The 25,846-nt window shown below is 38.2% G+C and overlaps 4 protein-coding genes and 2 long non-coding RNA genes across 6 annotated transcripts; 4 read left to right on the top strand and 2 right to left on the bottom strand.

The window, feature by feature from the left end:
* The first annotated feature begins 688 nt into the window (after nt 1-688).
* On the top strand, nt 689-12,318 carry me2 (malic enzyme 2, NAD(+)-dependent, mitochondrial). Its single transcript, XM_058070523.2, has 15 exons — nt 689-835; nt 3,527-3,676; nt 6,540-6,673; nt 6,749-6,898; nt 6,969-7,044; nt 7,106-7,267; nt 7,355-7,568; nt 7,710-7,807; nt 8,570-8,683; nt 8,827-8,938; nt 9,095-9,237; nt 9,315-9,417; nt 9,490-9,560; nt 10,666-10,764; nt 10,831-12,318. The coding sequence occupies exons 2-15, from the start codon at nt 3,560-3,562 to the stop codon at nt 10,990-10,992; spliced, it is 1,755 nt and encodes a 584-aa protein (XP_057926506.1). The 5' UTR covers nt 689-835; nt 3,527-3,559; the 3' UTR covers nt 10,993-12,318.
* Nucleotides 6,834-13,780, bottom strand: LOC144898258 (uncharacterized). The gene is made up of 4 exons (XR_013627154.1): nt 13,094-13,780; nt 7,608-7,792; nt 7,391-7,519; nt 6,834-7,278 (listed from the first exon to the last, which is right to left on the bottom strand). It is a non-coding gene; the product is annotated as an uncharacterized LOC144898258 (long non-coding RNA).
* elac1 (elaC ribonuclease Z 1) lies at nt 12,414-18,553 on the top strand. Its single transcript, XM_058070525.2, has 5 exons — nt 12,414-12,689; nt 13,065-13,271; nt 13,344-13,402; nt 13,473-13,683; nt 17,974-18,553. Exons 1-5 carry the CDS (start codon nt 12,533-12,535, stop codon nt 18,456-18,458), a joined length of 1,119 nt encoding a protein of 372 aa, XP_057926508.2. The 5' UTR covers nt 12,414-12,532; the 3' UTR covers nt 18,459-18,553.
* LOC131128043 (uncharacterized) lies at nt 17,849-24,207 on the bottom strand. The gene is made up of 6 exons (XR_013627153.1): nt 24,146-24,207; nt 24,002-24,059; nt 20,744-20,849; nt 19,137-19,196; nt 18,285-19,042; nt 17,849-18,179 (listed from the first exon to the last, which is right to left on the bottom strand). It is a non-coding gene; the product is annotated as an uncharacterized LOC131128043 (long non-coding RNA).
* On the top strand, nt 19,965-21,705 carry LOC131128042 (perforin-1-like). Its single transcript, XM_058070529.2, has 2 exons — nt 19,965-19,992; nt 21,163-21,705. Exon 2 carries the CDS (start codon nt 21,165-21,167, stop codon nt 21,561-21,563), a length of 399 nt encoding a protein of 132 aa, XP_057926512.1. The 5' UTR covers nt 19,965-19,992; nt 21,163-21,164; the 3' UTR covers nt 21,564-21,705.
* LOC131128041 (perforin-1-like) lies at nt 23,076-25,690 on the top strand. Its single transcript, XM_058070527.2, has 2 exons — nt 23,076-23,121; nt 25,186-25,690. The coding sequence occupies exon 2, from the start codon at nt 25,188-25,190 to the stop codon at nt 25,587-25,589; it is 402 nt and encodes a 133-aa protein (XP_057926510.2). The 5' UTR covers nt 23,076-23,121; nt 25,186-25,187; the 3' UTR covers nt 25,590-25,690.
* The last annotated feature ends 156 nt before the right edge of the window (nt 25,691-25,846 follow it).

Here is a 25,846-nt window from a genome sequence, read left to right as displayed (position 1 = left end):
CTTTTCTGCATGCTTTGACTCTAATGCAAATTGCTTACAATAACTTTATAACACTTGACTAATCTGTCAACATCATTTTTTGCAGGCTTTTTTCTACTTTGGGGGAAAGCGGTGAGATTTGTAATGAAATGCTAATATGTGATGGATGGTATCTATTTTGCACCTTTTTGTTGAAAGAAATAAAATAATCAGAAAAATTATTACTTTGTATTGGGTTTTGCTTACAACTTTTAGTGCAACCTCAAAATATTTTGCTTGATTTTAGTCAATTAAAATCATTCATTTTCTACCGCTTATTGTGGTGCTGGAGCCTATCCCAGCTAATCACAGTATTTCATACTTATTTAATGTATTTTCTAATCTGGTCTTCATAAGTGGTATGTATATATGTAAATAATTATTAGATTCTAGGTTCATGAAATTGCTCCTTTTTATAATAATTCACAGTATTTATGAATAATTTATAGACATTTTTTAAAATAATTTTACATTTTAATTCATTTATTTTGATTTAATTATCTTAATCTTATTAAAACATCATAAATAGGTCAAAATTTAAAAGCCTTTCTCTTGCAGTCTTTACGGTAAAGTGACGTCACGCTAAAACCAGCATTTCGCACACCATTGTTTACGGTAAAACCTTGAAGGGGAATCCCGGCTTCTGATTGGCTGAGCGTCTTCCGTCCTCTCGGCTGTGCTTGACCAGTCTTCTTCAAGCTCATCAGTGTGCGGTGTACTTGCCTGAAGGACGTCAAGAGCTGTCAAATCCGCTCGGAGAGACATAAACTATGCTTTGGAGGGATTAACTTGAAAGAAGAGCGACCAGTACTAGCAGGTAAAAGCGAGGAAGTGTGTGGAATGAAGGCTCTTATCGGGAGGAGAGTTGAGAGTTTTTTGGGGGGGAGGTTCGTCTGTGATGTTCTCGTAACCCTTTAAAAATACTAAATCCTTCTTGGTGTCATTAATGTATTATACGAGCTACACAAAAATGACTATTGTCACTTTTGTTGTTCAATAAATCTGTTTTAGTGGTTATTTTTACTATTATTGTCGCGCGAGATAGCAGGCTTAGCTAGCTATTTAGTGGTTATTTTTACTATTATTGGCCGCACGAGATAGCAGGCTTAGCTAGCTAATTAGCTAGAAGCTCAATTCATTCTCAATGGCAGCGTTAGCTTCCAGTTTAACTACTTCTATTGAGATTTTTATGTACCATGCTGTAAACAAATAGTTAGTCCTTATAGTCCCTATACTATACTGTAAACATAGAGAAAATAGTCTCTATACTATACTGTAAACATGGAGAAAATAGTCCCTAAAAGCAACACTGACCCTCGATGTATTTCATTGTGATTATGCTAGCTGTGTCATTATGTACCCCTAAAAATACACATTTCGAACACACAGGAAGATAATAACTAAATATTTTCCTCCAAAGCAGAAAGTAAACTTACATTCAAATTTCAGCTACATGTCTCTTAAAGCAGGCCAGAAAAATCAATTGACATTTCTTTGTAAACAACCAGTAATGAAATATAACTATAGATATAACCTCAGGGTCAACTACTTTCCAACTCTTGCTGCAAAAAAAAAGCCCAGACAAGAAAGCATAATTCAATGAATAATTGAAATGAATAATATTTCATTTTAGCAATATTGTTTTTGTCCTTAATTTGCCAAATCCCTTAAGTATTGTGGTTGTGTCATTCTGCATTAAAGTTAAAAAGTAACAGCATTGGAGGCGTCTGCCATTTTGTGTGTATCTACAATGTTTTAATTATTTTTATGTGTTCTATCTTTAATACACTGATATTACCCGAGGTTTTGTCAGCGGTTTGACTGAGCAAAGCTGAAAAAGGTTTTAAAGTTAACGCAATCCATGTGATTGTTAAAATGAATGGTCCCAGTGTGATACTGATACCGATACTGATTCACGCCTGACCTCATAAAACTACCACGCTTTATGTGAGAGAGAATGATAAATGTCAATAAAAAGAGCGAGTTGTTTCTTTATCTTTACTTCCATTTCTGCAGTGAAACATTTGATGTCAAAATCCTAACTGTCACGCCATTAAAAATTTCAATTTATATTTCAATCATAATATGAAAATAAGTCAAGCACTGTTATTGTTATGGGGTAAACACAATTTTTTATTTTATTCATGAATATTTAGCATTCTTAAGTTGAACACAACTGCAAGACGGTAATGCTGGACTGGAATCTTACTGGTTTCACTATCCACTTTAGTCAGATTCCCACTTGTACAACTTCAGGGTGTCATTTTAAAAATCGGTTCATGACACTTTGCAAAAAGTATGTTGGCAATAATATTTTTTTTTTTTTATCAAATGGTGTGTTTATAGTTGCATGTCTTATCTCCACTTATACTATATTGTGCTTTATCGTGGGAGAGTCATACAAAGGTTATCACTGCACATAACACAACATTTTTAAGGGTACTACTGTTGGGTGTAGGCCAGACATAATGTTGAAGTTAGCGTGAAACTCGGTTTAGAACGTTCTGAGTCATTTTAGAAAACGGACAGGAAGTGCAATCAATTGCTCCAGACTTGAAATTTGCTTACAAGACTGTTTAGTATTTCCTTTGGGTGACATTTAGGCGCTGTGTGTCATCTTCTCAGTTGTCCTTCCTCATGTGAAGGATTATGTCGATCCCTTCAAAGCTTTGTTATTTCTTTTCCAATCACGCACACCAAATCACTGACTGACGTTTACACGCAGATTAATGACCTCAGTGGTTCTAATCCTTTAGTGTGGATCGTCTCTTTTTAGTGTTGGTCTTTGTTGGTGCCTTGAGAAATGTGCTGATGCTGTGCTAAGGATGCCAGATGCTGACCAGCCTTGATACTTCAAACGCAGCTACTGTCGTCTTGTGGGGTTGATAAAAAAAAGCTCTGATAAAACATTCCACTGTTCTCAAATATCTTACTTTTTATTTTTCTACACAAAATAAGATGAAAAATAAATAAACAAATCAAGAATAAAGAAAATCAATCAGTAATAAATAAATATAATAATAATAATAAAACGGCAAATAATAAAAACTTAAGAAACCACATATAGTTGGTGGGTAGACAAAGCATTATTAGAGCCCTGTAGACATGACAAAACACGACTATAGTCACATTTATACTCTTTTTTTATTTACAACATATTGCGCAACTGCAGGGTCTTGAGACACATGCTAACTCGCAAACTAGAGAGCTAGAGACCTAAACGGTAGCCTTCAAGTTATTTCCTTTCAACTTAAATAGCCAAAAACTTACCACTTCCACACGGATAGGGAGGATAACTATTAACAGTTATTTAACCTTTAACATGAACATGAATCAAACGTAATAATTTTTTCTGGGTACATGATACCATACAGCATCCATATCAAACTTGCTTTTATAGACCACGCCCACAGCAAGTATAGAAAACAATAATTAATTGAATAGAAGCGTTGATTGGAGCATTTAGGGTACATGACATAATACTACAATGCTGTTTTTTTTCTCTCAGTTTTCCAGCCTCACACCTTCCAGAGAGTCCACCATGTTGTCCAGGCTAAGGAGTACCATTTCCTGGAGGCCGGTGTGTGTGTCTGCCTGCAGATGGGCCCACACCAAAGAGAAGGGGAAGCCGCTCATGCTCAACCCCCGCACTAACAAAGTAAATCATGTTTGACCTCGTTATGAACTCTGCTAGTGGCCCTATGCAACATATGCATGTATGTACAGTATTTATGTTATATCTAAACCGGGTTAATGCCCTATATATATATATATATATATATATTTGATCGTATATCTGATTTACATGCTTATGCATGCACTTATGACAATAAATCCACGAAAAGCTTTCTGCCTTCATTTATGAAAGTGGAGACGCTCCTTCCATGCAGCAAATCAAATCTCAGAACATCAATCAGACCGTCTGGCCAAAGCCACCCAACGTTCTGCACACTCACCACCTGCATACGTAACACTTTCCCACAGCAGAACTGCTCTCATTCGGAATTGCTGCATTTCCTTCACTGTGGCACAGATGAGCTGTGGAACCCAACTGGAACCCAACTCTTCCAAACTTAGACGTCAGCAGAAGTGTTGTCATGCTATAAATAGTACATTCCAACCTTCCATGTAAAGTGTTCCCTCACCAACCGTCCGCTGTGCTGTGAATCATCACACAATAACCTCAAATCTCCAGCAAAGTCGTCATTTCACTCCACTCAGCATGACTCTGCACTTTGCAGGGTGAGCCTCCCCGCCTTGTATCTTCACACTGTTGAAGCATAAGGAGGCTCAGATGTTATACATTAGTTCCCCATTCATATGTGACTGTACAGTGCACCCCAACCTCATTTGTATTGGCTTCTTGCAGGCGACGCCCTCTTCCTTCCTTCCTTCCTTCCTTCCTTCCTTCCTTCCTTTTTACCAACTGCTTTCACGTGCTCTTTTCTCTCAGCTGGCAGCTTCTCCCAGAGATAGGTCTCCTTCCTTCCTTCCTTCCTTCCTTCCTTCCTTCCTTCCTTCCTTCCTTCCTTTCTTCCTTCCTTCCGTCCTTCCTTTCTTCCTCCCTCCCTCCCTCCCTCCTTCCTTCCTTCCACCAACTGCTTTCACATGCTCTTTTCTCTCAGCTGGCAGCTTCTCCCAGAGATAGGTCTCCTTCCTTCCTTCCTTCCTTCCTCCCTCCCACCTTCCTTCCTTCTTTCCTTCCACCAACTGCTTTCACGTGCTCTTTTCTCTCAGCTGGCAGCTTCTCCCTGAGATAGGTCTCCTTCCTTCCTTCCTTCCTTCCTTCCTCCCTCCTTCCTTCCTTCCTTCCTTCCTTCCACCAACTGCTTTCACATGCTCTTTTCTCTCAGCTGGCAGCTTCTCCCTGAGATAGGTCTCCTTCCTTCCTTCCTTCCTTCCTTCCTTCCTTCCTTCCTTCCTTCCTTCCTTCCTTCCTTCCTTCCTTCCTTTCTTCCTCCCTCCCTGCCTCCTTCCTTCCTTCCTTCCACCAACTGCTTTCACATGCTCTTTTCTCTCAGCTGGCAGCTTCTCCCTGAGATAGGTCTCCTTTCTTCCTTCCTTCCTTCCTTCCTTCCTTCCTTCCTTCCTTCCTTCCTTCCTTCCTCCCTCCCTCCTTCCTTCCTCCCTTCCTTCCTTCCTTCCTTCCTTCCTTCCTTCCTTCCTTTCTTCCTTCCACCAACTGCTTTCACGTGCTCTTTTCTCTCAGCTGGCAGCTTCTCCCTGAGATAGGTCTCCTTCCTTTCTTGTCTCCTTCCTTTCTTCTTTCCTTCCTTCCTTCTTTCCTTCCTTCCTGCCTTTACGTGCTCTTTTTTCTCAGCTGGCAGCTTCTCCCAGAGATAGGTCTCCTTCCTTCCTTCCTTCCTTCCTTCCTGCCTTCCTTTTTTTACCAACTGCTTTCACGTGCTCCTTTCTCTCAGCTGGCAGCTTCTCCCTGAGATAGGTCTCCTTCCTTCCTTCCTTCCTTCCTTCCTTCCTTCCTTCCTTCCTTCCTTCCTTCCTTCCTTCCTTCCTTCCTTCTTTCCTTCCTTCCTGCCTTTACGTGCTCTTTTTTCTCAGCTGGCTGCTTCTCCCTGAGATAGGTCTCCTTCCTTCCTTCCTTCCTTCCTTTCTTCTTTCCTTCCTTAATAATTAAAATAATTAACATAATCAAAAAATAAATTGTCATTAAAATAAAAATTAAAAATATTTTTTTATTTAAAATATATATTTTTAATTAATTATATTAGGAAAGCAGGAAGTGAACAAATGTAACAGTTACTGATTGTAAAAGTACCAGATGGAGGGGTAGGATTTAATAAGCTTTGCTTCTTCCTACTCCTTTTGGACATGTGGAACTGGGAACTGATTATGTGATGCATTCAATTGTAATCTGATGCATGTTCAAATGAAATTAAACCATTACCATTACCAGTATTGTATTTTAATGAGATTTTTTTTTACAATAATTAAAAACTAAAAAGTGTTCTTAACTTATTCTGAAATAAATTCAGAATTAGGAGAAAACTGTTGAAATAATTGGAAAATTTAGCCAAAATGCCCAAAACTAACGAGAATAAAATAAAAATATTATGAGAAAAAATTTGTATTTTAATGAGAAGTTTTTTTTAAATTTTTTTACAAGAATTAAAAACTAAAAAAAGTTCTTAACTCATTCCAACATGTCAGAATGGAAAGCTATATTTCAGTTGTATTTCAGATGAGTTAGTTAGGGTTGCACTATGATTTTCCACTTTTTCACAATATAGACACATAATTTTTGTTTCTCATTAAATGTAATCCATATTCACCATGCTTGCAAAAATATAAAGATATTGCATTGATAACATTTCACTCTATATGTGTAAAGAATTTATGTAATATATGAGTTTCACTTTCTGAAATGAGTGTCAAAATGTACTACGTGTACATTCTGTTGACAATAAATATTGTTGTATTATTATTAATGTGTTTATGATGCTGCTCTTTTTGACTCTAGACTCTACTGATCTCCATGTTCTTGTCTCGTTATGTTTCCACAGGGAATGGCCTTTTCTTTACAGGAGCGACAAATGTTGGGCATACACGGCCTGCTGCCCCCTAAAGTAGAAACACAAGACCTCCAGGCCATGCGCTTCCAGAACAACCTGAAGAAAATGACAGATCCCCTTGAAAAGTAAATGTTGTGTCAAACATTGACGGAACTTCTTTGATGGTTTAAATTTTTGTTTTGTTTTTTCCTCCTGTTCAGGTACATCTACCTGATGGGCATCCAGGAAAGGAACGAGAGGCTCTTCTACAGAGTCTTGATGGGGGACATCGAGGAGCTGATGCCAATTGTTTACACTCCCACTGTGGGCTTGGCCTGCACACAGTATGGACACATCTTTAGACGGCCCAAGTAAGGAATCGATCACAGTTATTTAGACAAAAAGTGACACCGTTTAATGTTTAATTGTTTCTGTCAACAGAGGTTTGTTCATTTCCATTTTGGATAAAGGACACATCCGCTCCATCCTGGACAACTGGCCAGAGACCAATGTGGCTGTGAGTACGCTCTTCAAAATCAGTACGCTAACTCTTGACCTAACTTTCTTTCTGACTGTAGGCCGTAGTAGTGACTGACGGAGAGCGTATTCTAGGCCTTGGGGATCTGGGAGTTTATGGCATGGGAATCCCTGTCGGAAAACTCTGCCTGTACACCGCCTGTGCCGGCATCCGACCTGAGAAGTGTCTCCCCGTGGTGATCGACGTGGGCACGGACAACAAGGTGGCAAGATGCTGCACGTGGAGAGGAAAAAAAACAAAACATAAAATCCCATCATTCCTGACGAATCTGTTCCGGTTTTCCGTTCAGACTCTCCTTAAAGATCCACTCTACATGGGCCTGTACCAGAAGAGAGACCGCTCGCAAGCGTATGATGACCTCATTGATGAGTTCATGGAGGCCGTGGTGGACAAATACGGGCAAGACACCTTGATACAGTTTGAAGACTTTGGGAACCACAACGCCTTCCGCTTCCTGAGGAAGTACAGGGAAAAGTACTGCACCTTTAACGACGATATTCAAGGTTTATTCAATTATGCTGAAGATGAATACAAGTACTTACATACATAGATGCTCAACTGTTGTCACCACTTCAATATATTCATCAATAATATTGATTGTTGGCTCATTTTCTGTATTTAAATGTGTATTTTCTTGATGACAGGCACTGCATCAGTCGCCCTTGCTGGTCTGCTGGCAGCTCAGAGAGCCACAGGGAAGCCGATCACGGAACACCGGGTGCTTTTCCTGGGAGCGGGAGAGGTAATGTAATGGTTCATGTCATTCATTCATTCATTTTCTACTGCTTGTGGGGGTGCTGGAGCCTATCCCAGCCGTCTTCGGACGTGAGGCAGGGTACACCCTGGACTGGTGGCCAGCCAATCACAGGGCACATATAGACAAACAACCATTCACACTCACATTTATACCTATGGACAATTTGGAGTCGCTAATTAACCTAGCATGTTTTTGGAATGTGGGAGGAAACCATGCAATGCACGAAGAGAACGTGCAAACTCCACACAGAGATGGCCGAGGGTGGAATTTAACCCTGGTCTCTGAACTGTGAGGTCTGCATGCTAACCACTCGACCGCCGTGCCGCCCTGGTTCATTCATTCATTCATTAATTTTCTAGCGCTTTTTCCTCACAAGGGTTGCGGGGGGTGCTGGAGCCTATCCCAGCTGTCTTCAGACGAGAGGCGGGGTACACCCTGGACTGGTGGCCAGCCAATCACAGGGCACATATAGACAAACAACCATTCACACTCACATTCATACCTATGGACAATTTGGAGTCGCTAATTAACCTAGCATGTTTTTGGAATGTGGGAAGAAACCATGCAATGCACGGGGAGAACGTGCAAACTCCACACGGAGATGGCTGAGGGTGGAATTGAACCCTGGTCTGTGCGCTAACCACTAGACCACCGTGCCGCCTTGGCTCATCTCTTAAAAAAAAAAACTTTAATGATGTTTGAAGCATGACTGCATATGTAATTTTCTACTTCCTGTCCTGTCCACAGGCTGCTCTTGGCATCGCAAACCTGATTGTCATGGCCATGATGGAATTGGGAATGTCGCAGGCGGAGGCCAGGGAGAAGATCTGGCTGTTTGACAAAGATGGCTTACTTGTAAAGGTCAGTGAACGGGACACAGAATAGATTATAAGGAGACGTAGTCTGCCTCGCTTCCTCCAGACTGCTTCAATGAAGTTATGCTGCTCAACGGTACATGGACTGTTGTTGGTTTGAAGCTATCAGTTACCAATTTGTGTCTTCAGGGAAGAACGCAGACGATGGACACCAACCAAGAAGCGTTTGTTCACGACAGTCCGGGTGACGTTCACAACTTCCTGGATGCTGTCAACACCATCAAACCTACAGCTATTATCGGTAAGCCAGGAATATTTAGGCGGAGTTGATGCATGTTGAACTGGTTTGTCGACATTCCTGACATTCCTGCCTGATAGAAGCAGTCATGAATTTAGCTAGAGCTAAACTTGAATTGAACTTGGGACTTGAATTGATGTTTTTGTCACCTGACCGCAGGAGTAGCCGGAGCCGGCCGACTGTTCAGCCATGATGTGATAAAGGCCATGGGGACCCTGAATGAGCGGCCAATCATCTTCGCCCTGAGTAACCCCACAGCCAAGGCAGAGTGCACAGCAGAGGACGCCTACACACTCACTGATGTACACTTAACAAAAACATTTCATGGATTTATTGATTTGTTATTTAATTTTTGATCTATTCCACGACACACATAAAGGGGCGATGTCTTTTCGCCAGTGGTAGCCCATTTGGTCCAGTAACTCTGACTAACGGACGAGTCTTCACCCCCGGACAAGGAAACAACGCTTACATCTTCCCAGGTGACAACTTAGAGGCCATTAGATTGGAGCTGCTGTACGTTTAAATCTGTTGTTGCCTTTTTATTGTGACAGGCGTGGCTCTGGCTGTGATCCTGAGTGGAGTACGACACATCAGTGACACCGTGTTCTTGGAAGCGGCTAAGGTTCTATCTTTTTTCCTCATTTAAGAACCTTGATGCTATGTCTCGGGCCGCGCAGTGGACTAGTGTGCGTGGCGTTTGCATGCTAGCTAGAAAGGGGAAGCAATATAACATATTTCCCAGACTATAAGTCGCTCCAGCAGCCAAAAATGCAAAATGAAGAAGAAAATAAAATACCTATCTATTTCATCTTGAAGGTAAGTTATAGTAATAACAATAACATGGAGAACAACAGGCTAAATAAGGCGTCTGTTAACATAACATGAATAGGTGGCATTCATTCATTCATTCATTTTCTACCGCTTTTTTTTGGGTGCTGGAGCCTATCCCAGCTGTCTTTGGGCAGGAGGCGGGGTACAACCTGGACTGGCACATATAGACAAACAACCATTCACACTCACATTCATACCTATGGACAATTTGGAGTCGTTAATTAACCTAGCATGTTTTTGGAATGTGGGAGGAAACCTTGCAATGCACGGGGAGAACGTGCAAACTCCACACAGAGATGGCCGAGGGTGGAATTGAACCCTGGTCTCCTAGCTGTGAGGTCTGCGCACTAACCACTAGACCGCCGTGAATAGGTGGCATAAATAATAATAATAATAAATAATAATGATTTTTTGTGTATAAAGTATAATGATTTTTATTGTTTTTATAACTATTGACTGATTGTTATGATATTATGACTTTAGTCTTGAAATATTTTCTTTGTTAACCACTCATAACATGGCAACTTGTACTTCTTTTCCTGTAATATTACAACTTTTTTCTCAGTATTAAAAAAAAAAAAATTATGATTGTGTTTTTTCTTGCTAATTTTCTGCGCAACATCACATATTCAGGGCTGCACGGCGGTCGACCTCACAGCTAGGAGACCCGAGTTCGATCCCACCCTCGGCCATCTCTGTGTGGAGTTTGCATGTTCTCCCCGTGCATTGCAAGGTTTCCTCCCACATTCCAAAAACATTCTAGGTTAATTAACGACAGGTATGAATGTGAGTGTGAATGGTTGTTTGTCTATATGTGTTCTCTATGTTCTATCTTTTTAGCTTATACCCTTGTCATGGTTCATATAATATGTATGACTTCACCACCGGTCTTCCAGACACTGGCAGAACAGCTAACTGATAAAGAGCTGGAGGAAGGCCGCCTGTATCCGCCTCTCTCCAACATCAGAGAGGTTTCCCTCCAGATGGCCGCCAAGGTAAGACATGTAGTCCAAACTGCTCAAACGCTCCATTACTTGGTATCTAACCTTTCATGACTGCAGGTGGTGGAGTACGTGTACGCTAAAGGCATGGCGTTTCGCTACCCAGAGCCAGTGGACAAGAACGCCTTTGTGCGTGCAACCGCGTGGAACACCGACTATGACTCCTTCCTGCCGGATACTTACGACTGGCCTGGGGTCAGCTTCAGCCCCAAAACTACCTAAGGAGGTAACTGCGCTGTGCTCCTTTAAGAACAATGTCTGTGAATCTTGTTTGCCCTCTAGTGGTGGAAATCAGCAGCGTGAAAATATTGTTTTAGTACTAAATGCTTTGCAATTTACCTTTTAAAAGCACTCCAAATAGAAGAATCATCACGCAGCAGCTGAACCAATATCCACTCCACTCAGTGTTATCTTATTTACGGCAGCTGTAGGAGTTGTTTACTATTGTTGTTCATTCACAGCACACTGTTGATTTGTTTTGTATTGCTGTCTCAAAATTGTGTGGAGATTAGTGATGCTACAATGTTGTGCTCTGGTATGATCCACGCTTTGCCTTGCTGTCACTGGCGGCAGCTAGCTAGTAAGATCGCTAGAGTTAATCTGCCTAGCTTGACTTTTTCCCCATTCCACATTCTGTTTTTAAAACAAAAAAATGTGGTTAGTTTGGAGCTTGTTTTTGCCCCCACAGGGAAGTGGATATCACATTCATGGGGTATGTACTAACTTTTTCAAGTGTCACTGAACAATTTTTTCTCATTATGTCTTGTCCTCAAAACATACTCCCTTGTAGCGTAGAAGGTGTAAAAAATATACGTGGTCTCAAGCTGCTGTGCCTTCTTCCCTCCATGTTGTTTCTTTCTTTGATGGATTCAACCAGAAGTTACTGATTAAGATGCCATGAATGCATCATATTCTCCAAATGGATTTAAATCTAGATGTTTTTTAGACTTGGAAAATACACAGTCACCAACTTAGATTCTATATTTTACTAGAAAAACTCTGGAATCAGTCAGTTTCTTCTAGTTGCTAACTAGACAAACTCACGTCATCATCTAAATCAAGACAATATTTTTTATGTGTTATTGATATTTTTATAGTGCATAGTCATTTTGCACAACATAAATATGAGCAGTTTTGTAGGTCTATTTTTCTAATTTGCCGCCGTTTTAAGACTTTTTGTACACAAAAAGCATTGTTGACCTCACACACTGGAAAACTAATTAACTAACCTCATTACCTATACCATTACCTACTAACTAGCCTATTACTTTTAATTTGACTTGACGTTTTAATTACATTTATTTGAACCATGCATCCATTTTGGATGAATGCTTTTTGTAGTAATCTTGGGACTGCAGTGAAATGTTACTGTCATATATTTATTTGAAGAAAACCTCCATGAAGTTGCTGCGTCCTACTGTGTTTCATGTTGTTGTGGTGTCAGTGCTGAACATGAAAAAATGGCCTTACCCTGTTTGCAAAGAACAGAATGTTGATGCTGCTTATTAATACACATTGTGAAAAGTGATTAAAAACTTTTTTTCAAAATATACGTATTCGTCTGTATTAACTGCTTGTGTTTATTTTTGTTGAATACATGTTGATAAACACTTTACATGAACGATCGACACAATACAGGAAACTGCTACTGAGTTGGATTATTGAATGCGCCACGGTCCAGGTGTACGTCATCACTACGCGACGACTGTTACCATCCAGCTACCCGCGCCCTCCGATTCTTTAGTTTTAAGAGGCAGCGACCATGACTATGGACGTGACTTTTCTGGGGACAGGCTCGGCGTACCCGTCTCCTCACCGCGGAGCCTCGGCTCTGGTGCTGCGGAACGAAGGCGACTGTTGGCTGTTTGACTGCGGGGAAGGGACGCAGACTCAACTAATGAAGAGCCAGCTGCGAGCCGGTCAGTGCTCCTAATATTAATTAAAAAAAACAATATATAACTTGAATTATCGTATTAATTACTCAAAAATACGAGAAAGCGTTAATTCCAGACAAGTTAGGAGTTAAAACACTTGTTTTGAATACACTTCCTGCTCACATTGGACACGTGACTAAGTGCCCGGATGGTGGGCTTCAACCAAATTCTTATATATTGGATTGGCTTAATGTTAATGGAATTGAAAATGACAACTAATAAAACTAAATGGTCGCAAATTTCCTTAATATTTTTTTAAAAATTCATATATTTGACCAACCCTTTGCAACTAAATGTGATATAAATGTGACATGTGATACAATAAAATACCATTCCATTCACATTGTGTCATGACCCCAGGACGAATCAGCAAGGTTTTCATCTCTCACCTGCACGGAGATCACCTGTTTGGTCTGCCTGGTCTCCTCTGCACTGTCAGCCTCAACTTGACCTCTGACCCCCAACGCAGCGTCAAGTGTGTGGACATTTACGGGCCCCGGGGCCTCCGCCATTTTCTCAGGGTTACGCTCGGCCTTACGGGCTCGCAGCTGCTCTTCCCCTACGCTGGTGAGAACACAAATTTATATGAGCGTGTTTTAATGAAGAACCTTTTTTAAAAACATTTATTGCATTTTGTAGTCCACGAATTGGAGCCCACACAGGACCAAAGTCCAGAGGAAGGTCAGCTGAGCGTGGAGGTTTGTCCTCGTTTGACTTTGCATGACTACAAAATGGCTCCAATAGCTTAATGACAAGTTGTGTTTCCAGCTGACCAGAGAGTGCGGGCCCCTGCTGTCTCAGGAGCAGCCCGGTGCAAACATCTCTCTGGACGTCTCGTCTGACTGCTACTTCCTGTTTGAAGACGACAAGTTCACCGTGAAGGCCTTCAGGTTGTTTCACCGCATTCCCTCATTTGGATTTTGTGTTCAGGAACGCCATCGACCCGGGAGACTGAAAACCGAACTATTGAAAGAACTTGGTGAGGCCACTTGATGCCTATTTAGATGTTGGGGCATAAAAATCAATTAAAACAGGGATTTTTTTTTACATAGAAAACATTACAGAACAAGCCTAAAAATAATTGAAGGATGTGTGTGTATATATATATGTATATATATATGCATATGTATATATACGTGTGTATGTATATATATATGTATATATGCATGTGTGTGTGTATATATATATGCATATGTATATATACGTGTGTATGTATATATGTATATATGCATGTGTATGTGTATATATGTATATATGCATGTGTGTGTGTATATATATATGCATATGTATATATGCATGTGTGTGTGTATATATATATGCATATGTATATATGCATGTGTGTGTATATATATATGCATATGTGTATATATATATGTGTGTGTATATATATATGCATGTGTGTGTATATATATATGCATATGTGTATATATATATGTGTGTGTGTATATATATATGCATATGTGTATATACGTGTGTATGTATATATGTATATATGCATGTGTGTGTATATACATATATATGCATATGTATATATGCGTGTGTGTGTGTATATATATGTATATATGCATGTGTGTGTATATATATGCATGTGTATATATATATGTATATATGCATGTGTGTATATATGCGTGTGTGTATATATATGTATATATGCATGTGTGTGTATATATATGCATATGTGTATATATATGTGTGTGTGTGTATATATATGCATGTGTATATATATGTATATATGCATGTGTGTGTATATATATGCATGTTTATATATATGGATATATGCATGTGTGTGTATATATATGCATGTGTATATATATATATGTATATATGCATGTGTGTATATATATGCATATGTATATATGCATATATACATATATATACACACATGCATATATATATATATATATATGCATGTGTGTGTATATATATATGTATATGCATATGTATATATGCATGTGTGTGTATACATATATATATATGCATGTGTGTATATATGTATATATGCATGTGTGTATATATGCATGTGTGTATATATATGTATATATGCATGTGTGTGTATATATATGCATATGTATATATGCACGTATGTGTGTGTATATATATATATGCATGTGTGTATATATATATATATGCGTATGTACGTGTGTATGTATATATGCATGTGTGTATATATGCGTGTGTGTGTATATATGTATATATGCATGTGTGTGTATATATGCGTGTGTGTGTATATATATGTATATATGCATGTGTGTGTATATATATGCGTGTGTATATATATGTATATATGCATGTGTGTGTATATATATGCGTGTGTATATATATGTATATATGCATGTGTGTGTATATATATGCGTGTGTATATATATGTATATATGCATGTGTGTATATATATGTATATATGCATGTGTGTATATATATGCATGTGTGTGTATATATATGCATGTGTATATATATGTATATATGCATGTGTGTGTATATATATGCATGTGTATATATATATGTATATATGCATGTGTGTGTATATATGTATATATGCATATATACACATGCATATATATACACACACATGCATATATACACACACATGCATATATATACACACACATGCATATATACATATATATACACATGCATATATATACACACACATGCATATATACATATATATACACACACGCATATATATACACACACATGCATATATACATATATATACACATGCATATATATACACACACATGCATATATACATATATATACACACACACGCATATATATACACACACATGCATATATACATATATACACATGCATATATATACACACACATGCATATATACATATATATACACATGCATATATATACACACACATGCATATATACATATATATATACACACACACGCATATATACACACATGCATATATACATATGCATATATATATATATGCAGGTGTGTGTATATATATGCATGTGTATATATATATGTATATATGCATGTGTGTATATATATGCATGTGTATATATATGTATATATGCATGTGTGTATATATATGCATATGTATATATGCATGTGTGTGTATATATATGCATATGTATATATGCATATATACATATATATACATACACATGCATATATACACACATGCATATATACACACATGCATATATACATATGCATATATATATATGCATGTGTGTGTGTGTGTATATATATATATATATATATATGCATATGTATATATGCATGTGTGTGTATATATATATATGCATATGTATATATGCATGTGTGTGTGTATATATATATGCATGTGTGTGTGTATATATATATATATGCATGTGTGTGTATATATGCATGTGTGTATATATGCATGTGTGTGTATATATATGTATATATGCATGTATATATGCATGTGTGTGTATATATATGCATATGTATATATGCACGTATGTGTATATATATGCATATGTGTATATATATGCGTATGTATATATATGCATATGTATATATGCATGTGTGTATATATATGTATATATGCCTGTGTGTGTATCTATATATATGCATGTGTATATATATATGCATATGTACTATATATGCATATGTGTATATTTATATGCATATATGTATATAGTATATACATATGTATATATGCATGTGTATATTTATATGTATATATGCATGTGTGTGTATCTATATATATGCATGTGTATATATATGCATATGTACTATAGTATATGCATATGTGTATATTTATATGCATATATGTATATAGTATATACATATGTATATATGCATGTGTATATTTATATGCATATGTATGTACATATATGCATATGTACATATATGCATATGTATATATGCATGTGTGTATATATGCATGTGTGTGTATATATATGTATATATGCATGTGTGTATATATGCATGTGTGTGTATATATATGTATATATGCATGTGTGTGTATATATATGCATATGTATATATATGCATATGTGTATATATATATGCGTATGTATATATATGCATATGTATATATGCATGTGTGTATATATATGTATATATGCATGTGTGTGTATCTATATATATGCATGTGTATATATATATGCATATGTACTATATATGCATATGTGTATATTTATATGCATATATGTATATAGTATATACATATGTATATATGCATGTGTGTGTGTATATATATGCATGTGTGCATATATATATGCATGTGTATATATATATGCATATGTATATATGCATGTGTATATTTATATGCATATATGTATATATATATACATATGTATATATGCATGTGTGTATATTTATATGCATATGTATATATGCATGTGTATATTTATATGCATATGTATATATGCATGTGTGTATATTTATATGCATATATGCATGTGTATATTTATATGCATATGTATATAATCATGTGTGTGTATCTATATATATGCATGTGTATATATATATATGCATATGTACTATATATGCATGTGTATATTTATATGCATATATGTATATAGTATATACATATGTATATATGCATGTGTATATTTATATGCATATGTATGTACATATATGCATATGTACATATATGCATATGTATATATGCATGTGTGTATATATGTATATATGCATGTGTGTGTATATATATGCATATGTGTATATGCATATGTATATATGCATGTGTGTGTATATATATGCATGTGTGCATATATATATGCATGTGTATATATATATGCATATGTATATATGCATGTGTATATTTATATGCATATTCATGTGTGTATATTTATATGCATATGTATATATGCATGTGTGTATATTTATATGCATATATGCATGTGTATATTTATATGCATATGTATATATGCATGTGTGTATACATGTATATTTATATGCATATGTATATATGCATGTTTGTATATTTATATGCATATGTATATATGCATGTGTGTGCATATGTATGTATATATGCATGTGTGTGCATATATATATGCATGTGTGCATGTGTATGTATATATGCATGTGTGTGCATGTGTATGTATATATGCATGTGTGTATGCATATGTGTGTATATATGCATGTGTGTATGCACGTGTATATATATGCATGTGTGTGTCTGTATATATATGCATGTGTGTGTATATGCATATATTTATGTGCATATGTTTATATGCATATGTGCATATATAGGCATATGTATTTATACATATATAGGCATACATCCGTATGTGTGTGACACTTAAAGGGTGTCTTGTCCTCTTCAGGCCTGAGACCAGGTCCCTCCTACGGGCGTCTGAAAGCGGGTCACCCAGTGACCCTGGAGAGTGGCCGTTTGCTTTTACCCAGCGAGGTCCTAGAAGAAAGCATCCCTGGGAGGAAAGTGTGCATTCTGGGAGACTGCAGCTCGGTGCTGGGTGAAGGACCCGTGAGGGTCTGCCAGAGGGCCGACCTTTTGGTGCACGAGGCCACACTGGGGGACGAGCACAGGGACAAGGCGGTGGAGCATGGACATAGCACGCCTCAGATGGCAGCAGTGTTTGCGCGGGCCTGCTGTGCTAGAAGATTAGCGTTGTACCATTTCAGCCAGAGGTATAAACCCAGCTCACTGGAGCGCCATGAAGATGACGAAGATGTCTCTGAACTCCAACATCAGGCTGAACAAGTCCTACAGGATGATGATCATCGGGTAGAAGTCATTCTGGCTGAGGACTTTCTCACCATCCCGATTCCTCTGCACAAAAACATATAATTACTCATATTGGGACAGTGTTCTATTTTTATAGTTTCATGCTCCAACATGATTGTATTGTTGACCTTTGCTGCAAAGCGTAAAAATAAATCAATAAAGGTAATATATATTTGTTTAAATATATATATATATGTATTCATTTATGTATATATGCATGTTATATGTATATATATGTGACACATACATATAGTGGATATACATACACATACTATGTGTACGTATATATGTATGTATGCATATACTATATACGTACGTACATTGAACAATGTTTGTGTGTGCCAAGCAATGAAGCACATCACCAGTGAGCAGTGAAGAAGATGTCTCTAAAGGGCGGTGAGCATGTAGTACTGGCAGATGTACATAGTCCAGAAAAGAACCTGACTAATGCTAAAGCTAAAGAATTGCATAACGTCAGCACAACTGTGCAACCACAAGAAATGCTTGAAGGCATAGCAGCCCTCAGAAGAGCCTCAGAATTATGTCTGGAAGTCTCAGAGAGGACAGCCATCAGGTCTCAGAACAGACTTCCTGCGTAGCTGTGAGGCTGCGATGTCTCAGATCAGAGGTCTTGAAGTACTTCATGACTGCAAGGGAAGACAGAAAATACTCTTTAAGCTTCCAGATTGGTTGACTTCAAGGTGGAATAGGAAAGTCCTAAAAATAGAAGAGAAAACTCACATCAGCTAGTTTGTCACTGAAGCCAGAAGGTTCCAGACCAGGACGGAAAGAGCAGAGGTCCTGGAGCAAAGAACGAAATCTGAAACACTTCTATGCTAGGACAAGGTTAAAAAGCCATAGCATTTCAGTATGCGGAATCAAACTATGGAATGGATTGAGTAAGGAAGTCAAACAATGCACAACGATGAGCCAATTCAAGAAACAATACAAGCAGTTGATGTTTGCTAAATACAAGGATGAAGAGTCTTGAACCAGTCATGATGTGCTATATATATCACTATATTGACACTTACTACTTACTATATCACCTTGTACTTTGGTACGTGATAAAAAATATTTTTTTTTACAAAATAAAAAAATATTAAATAAAATTAAAAAAATAAAAATTAATTAAAAAATAAAATGAAGTAAAAAAACAAAAAAACTTAAATTAGGAAAGCAGGACGTGAACAAATGTAACAGTTACTGATTGTAAAAGTACCAGATGGAGGGGTAGGATTTAATAAGCTTTGCTTCTTCCTACTACTTTTGGGCATGTGGAACTGTGAACTGATTATGGGATGCATTCAATAATCTGATGCATGTTCAAATGAAATTAAACCATTACCATTACTGTCCATGTGTACCTGTACTTCTGCTGTATAGGTTGTACAAGTATTTGGAAATAGTATTTCCATTCTAAATGATTGAACCTACCAGAGTCGATTATGCTTATGGGTTATGTAACGGTGAGAATGAAGCAGGTTGTGCTTTCCGAGCGTAAAGTGGGAGCGTTATCAAACTGATATGAGTCCTCCTGGCCTTTAAAAACACACAACATCTAAGACAGGTGAGAAACAAGACACCAAGACCACAGGTAAGACCTGCTAGGTATCACATACAGCTACTTTACCTTTTCTTTGCCAGGACATTGCTGTGACTAATGTTACGGCATGACATTATGACGGCAGAATGGTCATGCCATTTAAAAAAAAAAAATCAAAAGTAGAAAACTAAAACTAAACTGATCTGAATTTTTTTTCTTTTAATTGTTGCCCAACTTGCTTTTTGTCATCAGAATCAGAATTTGCTTTATTGGCCAAGTATGCTTACACAAACAAGGAACTAGGTTTAGACTTTGGTTGTATTAGCTCTCACAGTACATATGCACAGACAATAAATACATAATTTAGTAGTTATTATAGAGTTTTTCAATATGCTTCAATCTGCAAATCTCAGTGAACAATGTATTTGTAAAGAAGATATCAGGAAGTTATCCCGTTAGCTAGCTGTTTAATCAACAAAAGTTAACACAAACAATATAAAAAGTCAATATTCAAAGTTTAGTAAGCCTACAGTGGAACCAGGTTAGCGTGTTTTTGTGTTATTAATCAACCCAGTTCTGATTGGATTTCAGTAGCGAGAAGCTTAGTCTCGGTATTTGTTTAATGTGAGCCTATCCCAGCTGTCTATGGGCGAGAGGCGGGGTATACCCTGGACTGGTGGCCAGCCAATCACAGGGCACATATAGACAAACAACCATTCACACTCACATTCATACCTATGGACAATTTGGAGTCGCTAATTAACCAAGCATGTTTTTGGAATGTGGGTGGAAACCGGAGTACCTGGAGGAGAACGGGGAGAACATGCAAACTCCACACAGAGATGGCGGAATTGAACCCTGGACTCCTAGCTGTGAGGTCTGCACGCTAACCACTAGACCGCCTGAACCTGTGGAAAATATAAGTGGGAAAGGTAAATGATAAAAGTAGGGGCCCCAGGAGGGAGTCCTGAGGCACGCCTGTCGTGTAAGCCAAAAAGCCACTCACTCTGTCAGGTTTCTGACCTGCATTTGAACAAGAAATCCGCAAATGAAATATTAAACTTTTTGAAACATGACTAAATAATAAAATTAAATATTCAATATGATGATTAATGTTCATGTTAAAGGTTAAATAACTGTTAATAGTTATCCTCCCTATCCGTGTGGAAGTGGTAAGTTGTCATATAAAGTGTTTAATTGTTACGCCCACTTCCTTTACAGCCATGGCCTGTTCCCGTCTGTCCCTGCTGCTTCTGGTGCTGGCTTCCCTGACTGTGGCTCAGGCCCAGATCAGGCTGTATAGGCTGCGTGCCTCCAACCTCCAAGCTGACATGGGGACCGTTGACGGCTACGTCAAGGTGTTTTGTGGCTCTGCCTATTTGGGTAAAACAGCAGCCCATTATAACAATGTTAGTCCTTGGTGGGGGGAAGAGTTCTCCTACTTCAAGGCCAAGAAAAATGATGTCTTGAGGCTGGAGGTTTATAACCAAAATGCTCCCTTTGACGACCTGCTGGGAGTTTGCCAGACGCGACTTCGACTTGGAACCCACGGATATGCCTGCAACCTGAAGAAAGGTGGAACCCTCATTTACAACTACACTCTCAGCACCAGCCATCAATAAGCATCTAGTCTCTTTTGCAAAGCACCAACCATACCTTACAGTATTCAGTTCTCATTGTACTGCATTGTACTACTACTCTTTGTATCTGTCTGGAAGAGCAATTCCAACATACGTTGTGTTGTCAAAAGAAAATAAAATCAGTTGCAACACTAATTTTTGTAATGTGATGTGAACGTTTTTGCTGTATATTGAATGATCAATAGATGATACATGAACACATCTTTCTCTTTTCTGTGGGGTTCTGCAGATACTGTATGAATATGATCCAAAGACACAGATATTAAAACCCTCCCAACAAGGATTTATGGTTCTATATACAGTACAGGGTACCATGTAGTAACAGGTACATTCATGACAACATTCATTCATTCATTTTCTACCGCTTTTCCTAACGAGGGGCTATCTTGGGGCGAGACGCGGGGTACACCCTGGACTCTCAGCCAATCACAGGGCACATATAGACAAACAACCATTCACACTCACATTCATACCTATGGACAATTTGGATATGGACAATTAACCTAGCATGTTTTTGGAATGTGGGAGGAAAACGGGGAGAACATGCAAACTCCACACAGAGATGGCAGAGGGTGGGATTGAACCCTGGTCTCCTAGCTGTGAGGTCTGCACACTAACCACTCGATCGCCGTGCCGCCTCATGAGAACATGTATTACAATATTTTGTCATATTTTGGTCATTTTAAGCATGAAAACTTCCTATCTTGGTGCATTGATTTCAGTTTTGTTCAGAAGGTGGAATAAATGTTTCCCATTATATGCATTCTTAGCTCCATCTTTTTATCTGTTTGTATATCTTCAGAATGCACAGAAAAGAGAAAGACATGTGCTTATGTCTCACAAAAGGATTGTGCATGATAAGCATTTTTTTTTAAATTCAAGTCCTGCTTCTAAAGTTCTTCAAAACACTGACATTTCAGTATACAAATGTAATGTAATCATCTGATCCAGCATGTACATTTTTGTATTAATTGTCCTCACAGCAGCTGAAAGTACGATGCCAATACTGAGGGTGGTGGATGGTGATGGGCCACCTAAATAAATAGCTGCCCCCCCCCCCCCCCCCCCCCCCCAAGCAACAATTCAGAAGTGAAAACTCCACCCATCGCAAGTGTTTCAATTTGAGTGATTCGTGTTTCAATTCCTTGGTGTGATTATTGTTATTATTGGTTATGGTATTAAAATGGTTATTATTACATGTAATTTTTCAGTCTCCTGCAAGTTGAGAGTTTGATTTCAAATTAATTGTGATGGTGTTTAAAGGCATAACCATCACATGTCCTTCACTGTCCATATGTACCTGTACTTCTGCTTTCCAAGTCTGTATAGGTTGTACAAGTATTTGGAAATAGTATTTCCATTCTAAATGATTGAACCTACCAGAGCCGATTATGCTTTTGGGTTACGTAACGCTGAGAATGAAGCAGGCTGTGCTTTCCGAGCATAAAGTTGGAGCGTTATCAAACTGATATGAGTCCTGCTGGTCTTTAAAAACACACAACATCTAACACAGGTGAGAAACAAGACACCAAGACCACAGGTAAGACCTGCTAGGTATCACATACAGCTTGCCTGCACTCCTGCAGATATTAATGTGAGCAATGTTATATGACTGCAGAATGATTATAGATTTTATTTAAGATTGAAATATAGGTGGAACACTAAAACTAAATTCTGGGCGTCACTAGACCTGATACTGTACTGGGGCACAAATAATTCATGAGAGCGTGCAAAGTGCGCACTTATTTATCATCGAAGAACATATATACATCTTTAAACTATTAAATCATATCAGACTATGTTGTTGTCTAGATATTTGATCCACCTGAAATGTACTGCAGTAATGCATTTGGCCTACTTGTGGACTTTACGCTAGACTTCTAAACCACTACAAAAACACAACAACTGTTGTGTGTCTCTTCAGGGAATAATTTTTTGGGAAGTAAACTGTAACGTCTTGTTTTCATTTTTGCAAAGTGGTCAATCACTTGGAAAGTTCCTCACTCTCCACTGACATGATGGCAAAATGGTGAAGCCTATCCTGCCCCATTGTGCTTCTCAGCCAAGTGTGGAGCCGTTTTAAGTGAAATAAACTTGAATGGTTTCAAAATGTGGCTCACGACTTCATCTTAGGGGAACACGTTTTTCTACCTGAAGATAGACCATTTAAGGACCACTGAATCCATAGGCTATATCTGTCAACTAACACTAGCTTACTCAAAGTCATCATTGATAACTCAGGATGCTGGTTCCTGAGCAGAACCAGCACCAACATTATGTTACAAGTTGATAAAACTAACTGCAAGTTCCCCCGACAGCTCGTACAGCAAATTAATGTAGTTGTCTTGATACAAGGAATAATGTTAGCTAACTTAGCTTCTTCTGTTGCCTAGCTAGCTAGGACTTACGAGGACACTTACTTCTCTCATTCCTTGTTGCTTTGTCCCTGCTGCGGGCGAATAACCTTCTGATATCCATCTAGGAGTTAGAGTTAGAGTCAAGTCCAAAACAAATTAGTATATTATAGTACATTTAACAAGTTGGTGTCGGCTAACATTACCTACCTCACGCAGTGATTCTCGTCGCCTGTCTCTCTCGCGCTCTCTCGCGCTCTCCCTCTCTCGCGCGCTCTCCCTCTCTCGCGCGCTCTCCCTCTCTCTCGCGCTCTCTCGACTTCCAGTTGACAGAAGTATTATCAGCTGAAGTCGCTATACATGAATACATTACCATATTAATTAGCCATGTGCGTATTGTTTAAGTGGAATGAGTACAGCAGCAATGAATTACCATACTAAGTAGTATGTGCCTTAGACTTAAAACTCTGAAGTGATTTTTTTTAAATTGGTGACATTTTTAAATGTGGCCCGCAGGACACTAGTTTGAGGCCCCCGCCTTGATATGAAAGTTTAATGTTAGTGCAGCCCGCGCAAGTTTGATATGGATGCTGTATGGTATCATGTACCCAGAAAAAATTATTACGTTTGATTAATGTTCATGTTAAAGGTTAAATAACTGTTAATAGTTATCCTCCCTATCCGTGTGGAAGTGGTAAGTTTTTGGCTATTTAAGTTTAAAGGAAATAACTTAAAGGCTACCGTTTAGGTCGCTAGCTCTCTAGTTTGCGAGTTAGCATGTGTCTCAAGACCCTGCAGTTGCGCAATATGTTGTAAATAAAAAGAGTATAAATGTGACTATAGTTGTGTTTACAGTCTACAGGGCTCTAATAATGCTTTGTTCATTTTAATCTGAAAAAAATAATTTGTCTACCCACCAACTGTATGTGGTTTCTTAAGTTTTTATTATTTGCCGTTTTATTATTATATTTATTTATTTCTGATTGATTGATTTTCTTTATTCTTGATTTGTTTATTTATTTTTCATCTTATTTTGTGTAGAAAAATAAAAAGTAAGATATTTGAGAACAGTGGAATGTTTTATCAGAGCTTTTCTTGTAGAAAATTGGAACCAAAGCGAAGTTTTTTTAATTTTTGGGGGTTTTTTTTGCCTCCCCTGACACACTTGACTAAATAATACAATAAAATATTCAACATGATGAAGACTTGTCATATGAAGTGTTTAATTGTTACACCCACTTCCTTTACAGCCATGGCCTGTTCCCGTCTGTCCCTTCTGCTTCTGGTGCTGGCTTCCCTGACTGTGGCTCAGGCCCAGATCAGGGTGTCTAACCTGCGTGCCAGCAATCTCCCCTCTGACATTTTGGGGACCACAGACGGCTACGTCAAGGTGTTTTGCGGCTCTGCCTCTTTGGGTAAAACAGCAGTCCGTAATAACAACATTAATCCTTGGTGGGGGGAAGAGTTCTCCTACTTCAAGGCCCAGGAAAATGACGTGTTGAGGCTGGAGGTTTACGACAGGGATATTCTCTTTGACGACCTGCTGGGAGTGTGCCAGAGACAGCTCCAACCTGGAACACATGAGCATGACTGCTTCCTGAAGAAAGGTGGAACCCTCCATTATGTCTATACCCTCGGTAGCAGCCGTCAATAAGCATACTAATGTTTCCGTTTTACAAAGTCCAAGCCATTCCTGAGTGCTTTGGAAAAAAACATTTGACATGATTCAGTTCTCATTATACAGGAAAAACTCTTTGTGTCTGTAAGAAAAAAAATACAACATAATGTTGTCACAAGGAAATAAAATCAGTCCAACCAGAAGAAAAAGTGTAATCTTTTTGTACTGTGCCATGTAAGGCCTTTATGAATTCCGAATAAGATGCAGATAATTACCACTTCCTATTCACCCCA

The sequence above is a fragment of the Doryrhamphus excisus genome, linkage group LG3 (assembly GCF_037039965.1).
Source record: "Doryrhamphus excisus strain RoL-2023G ecotype Guam linkage group LG3, RoL_Dexc_Guam_v1.1, whole genome shotgun sequence".
Lineage (NCBI taxonomy): Eukaryota > Metazoa > Chordata > Actinopteri > Syngnathiformes > Syngnathidae > Doryrhamphus > Doryrhamphus excisus.
The sequence above is the reverse complement of the archived record's forward strand: the minus strand, read 5'-3'. Positions and strand labels throughout refer to the sequence as shown.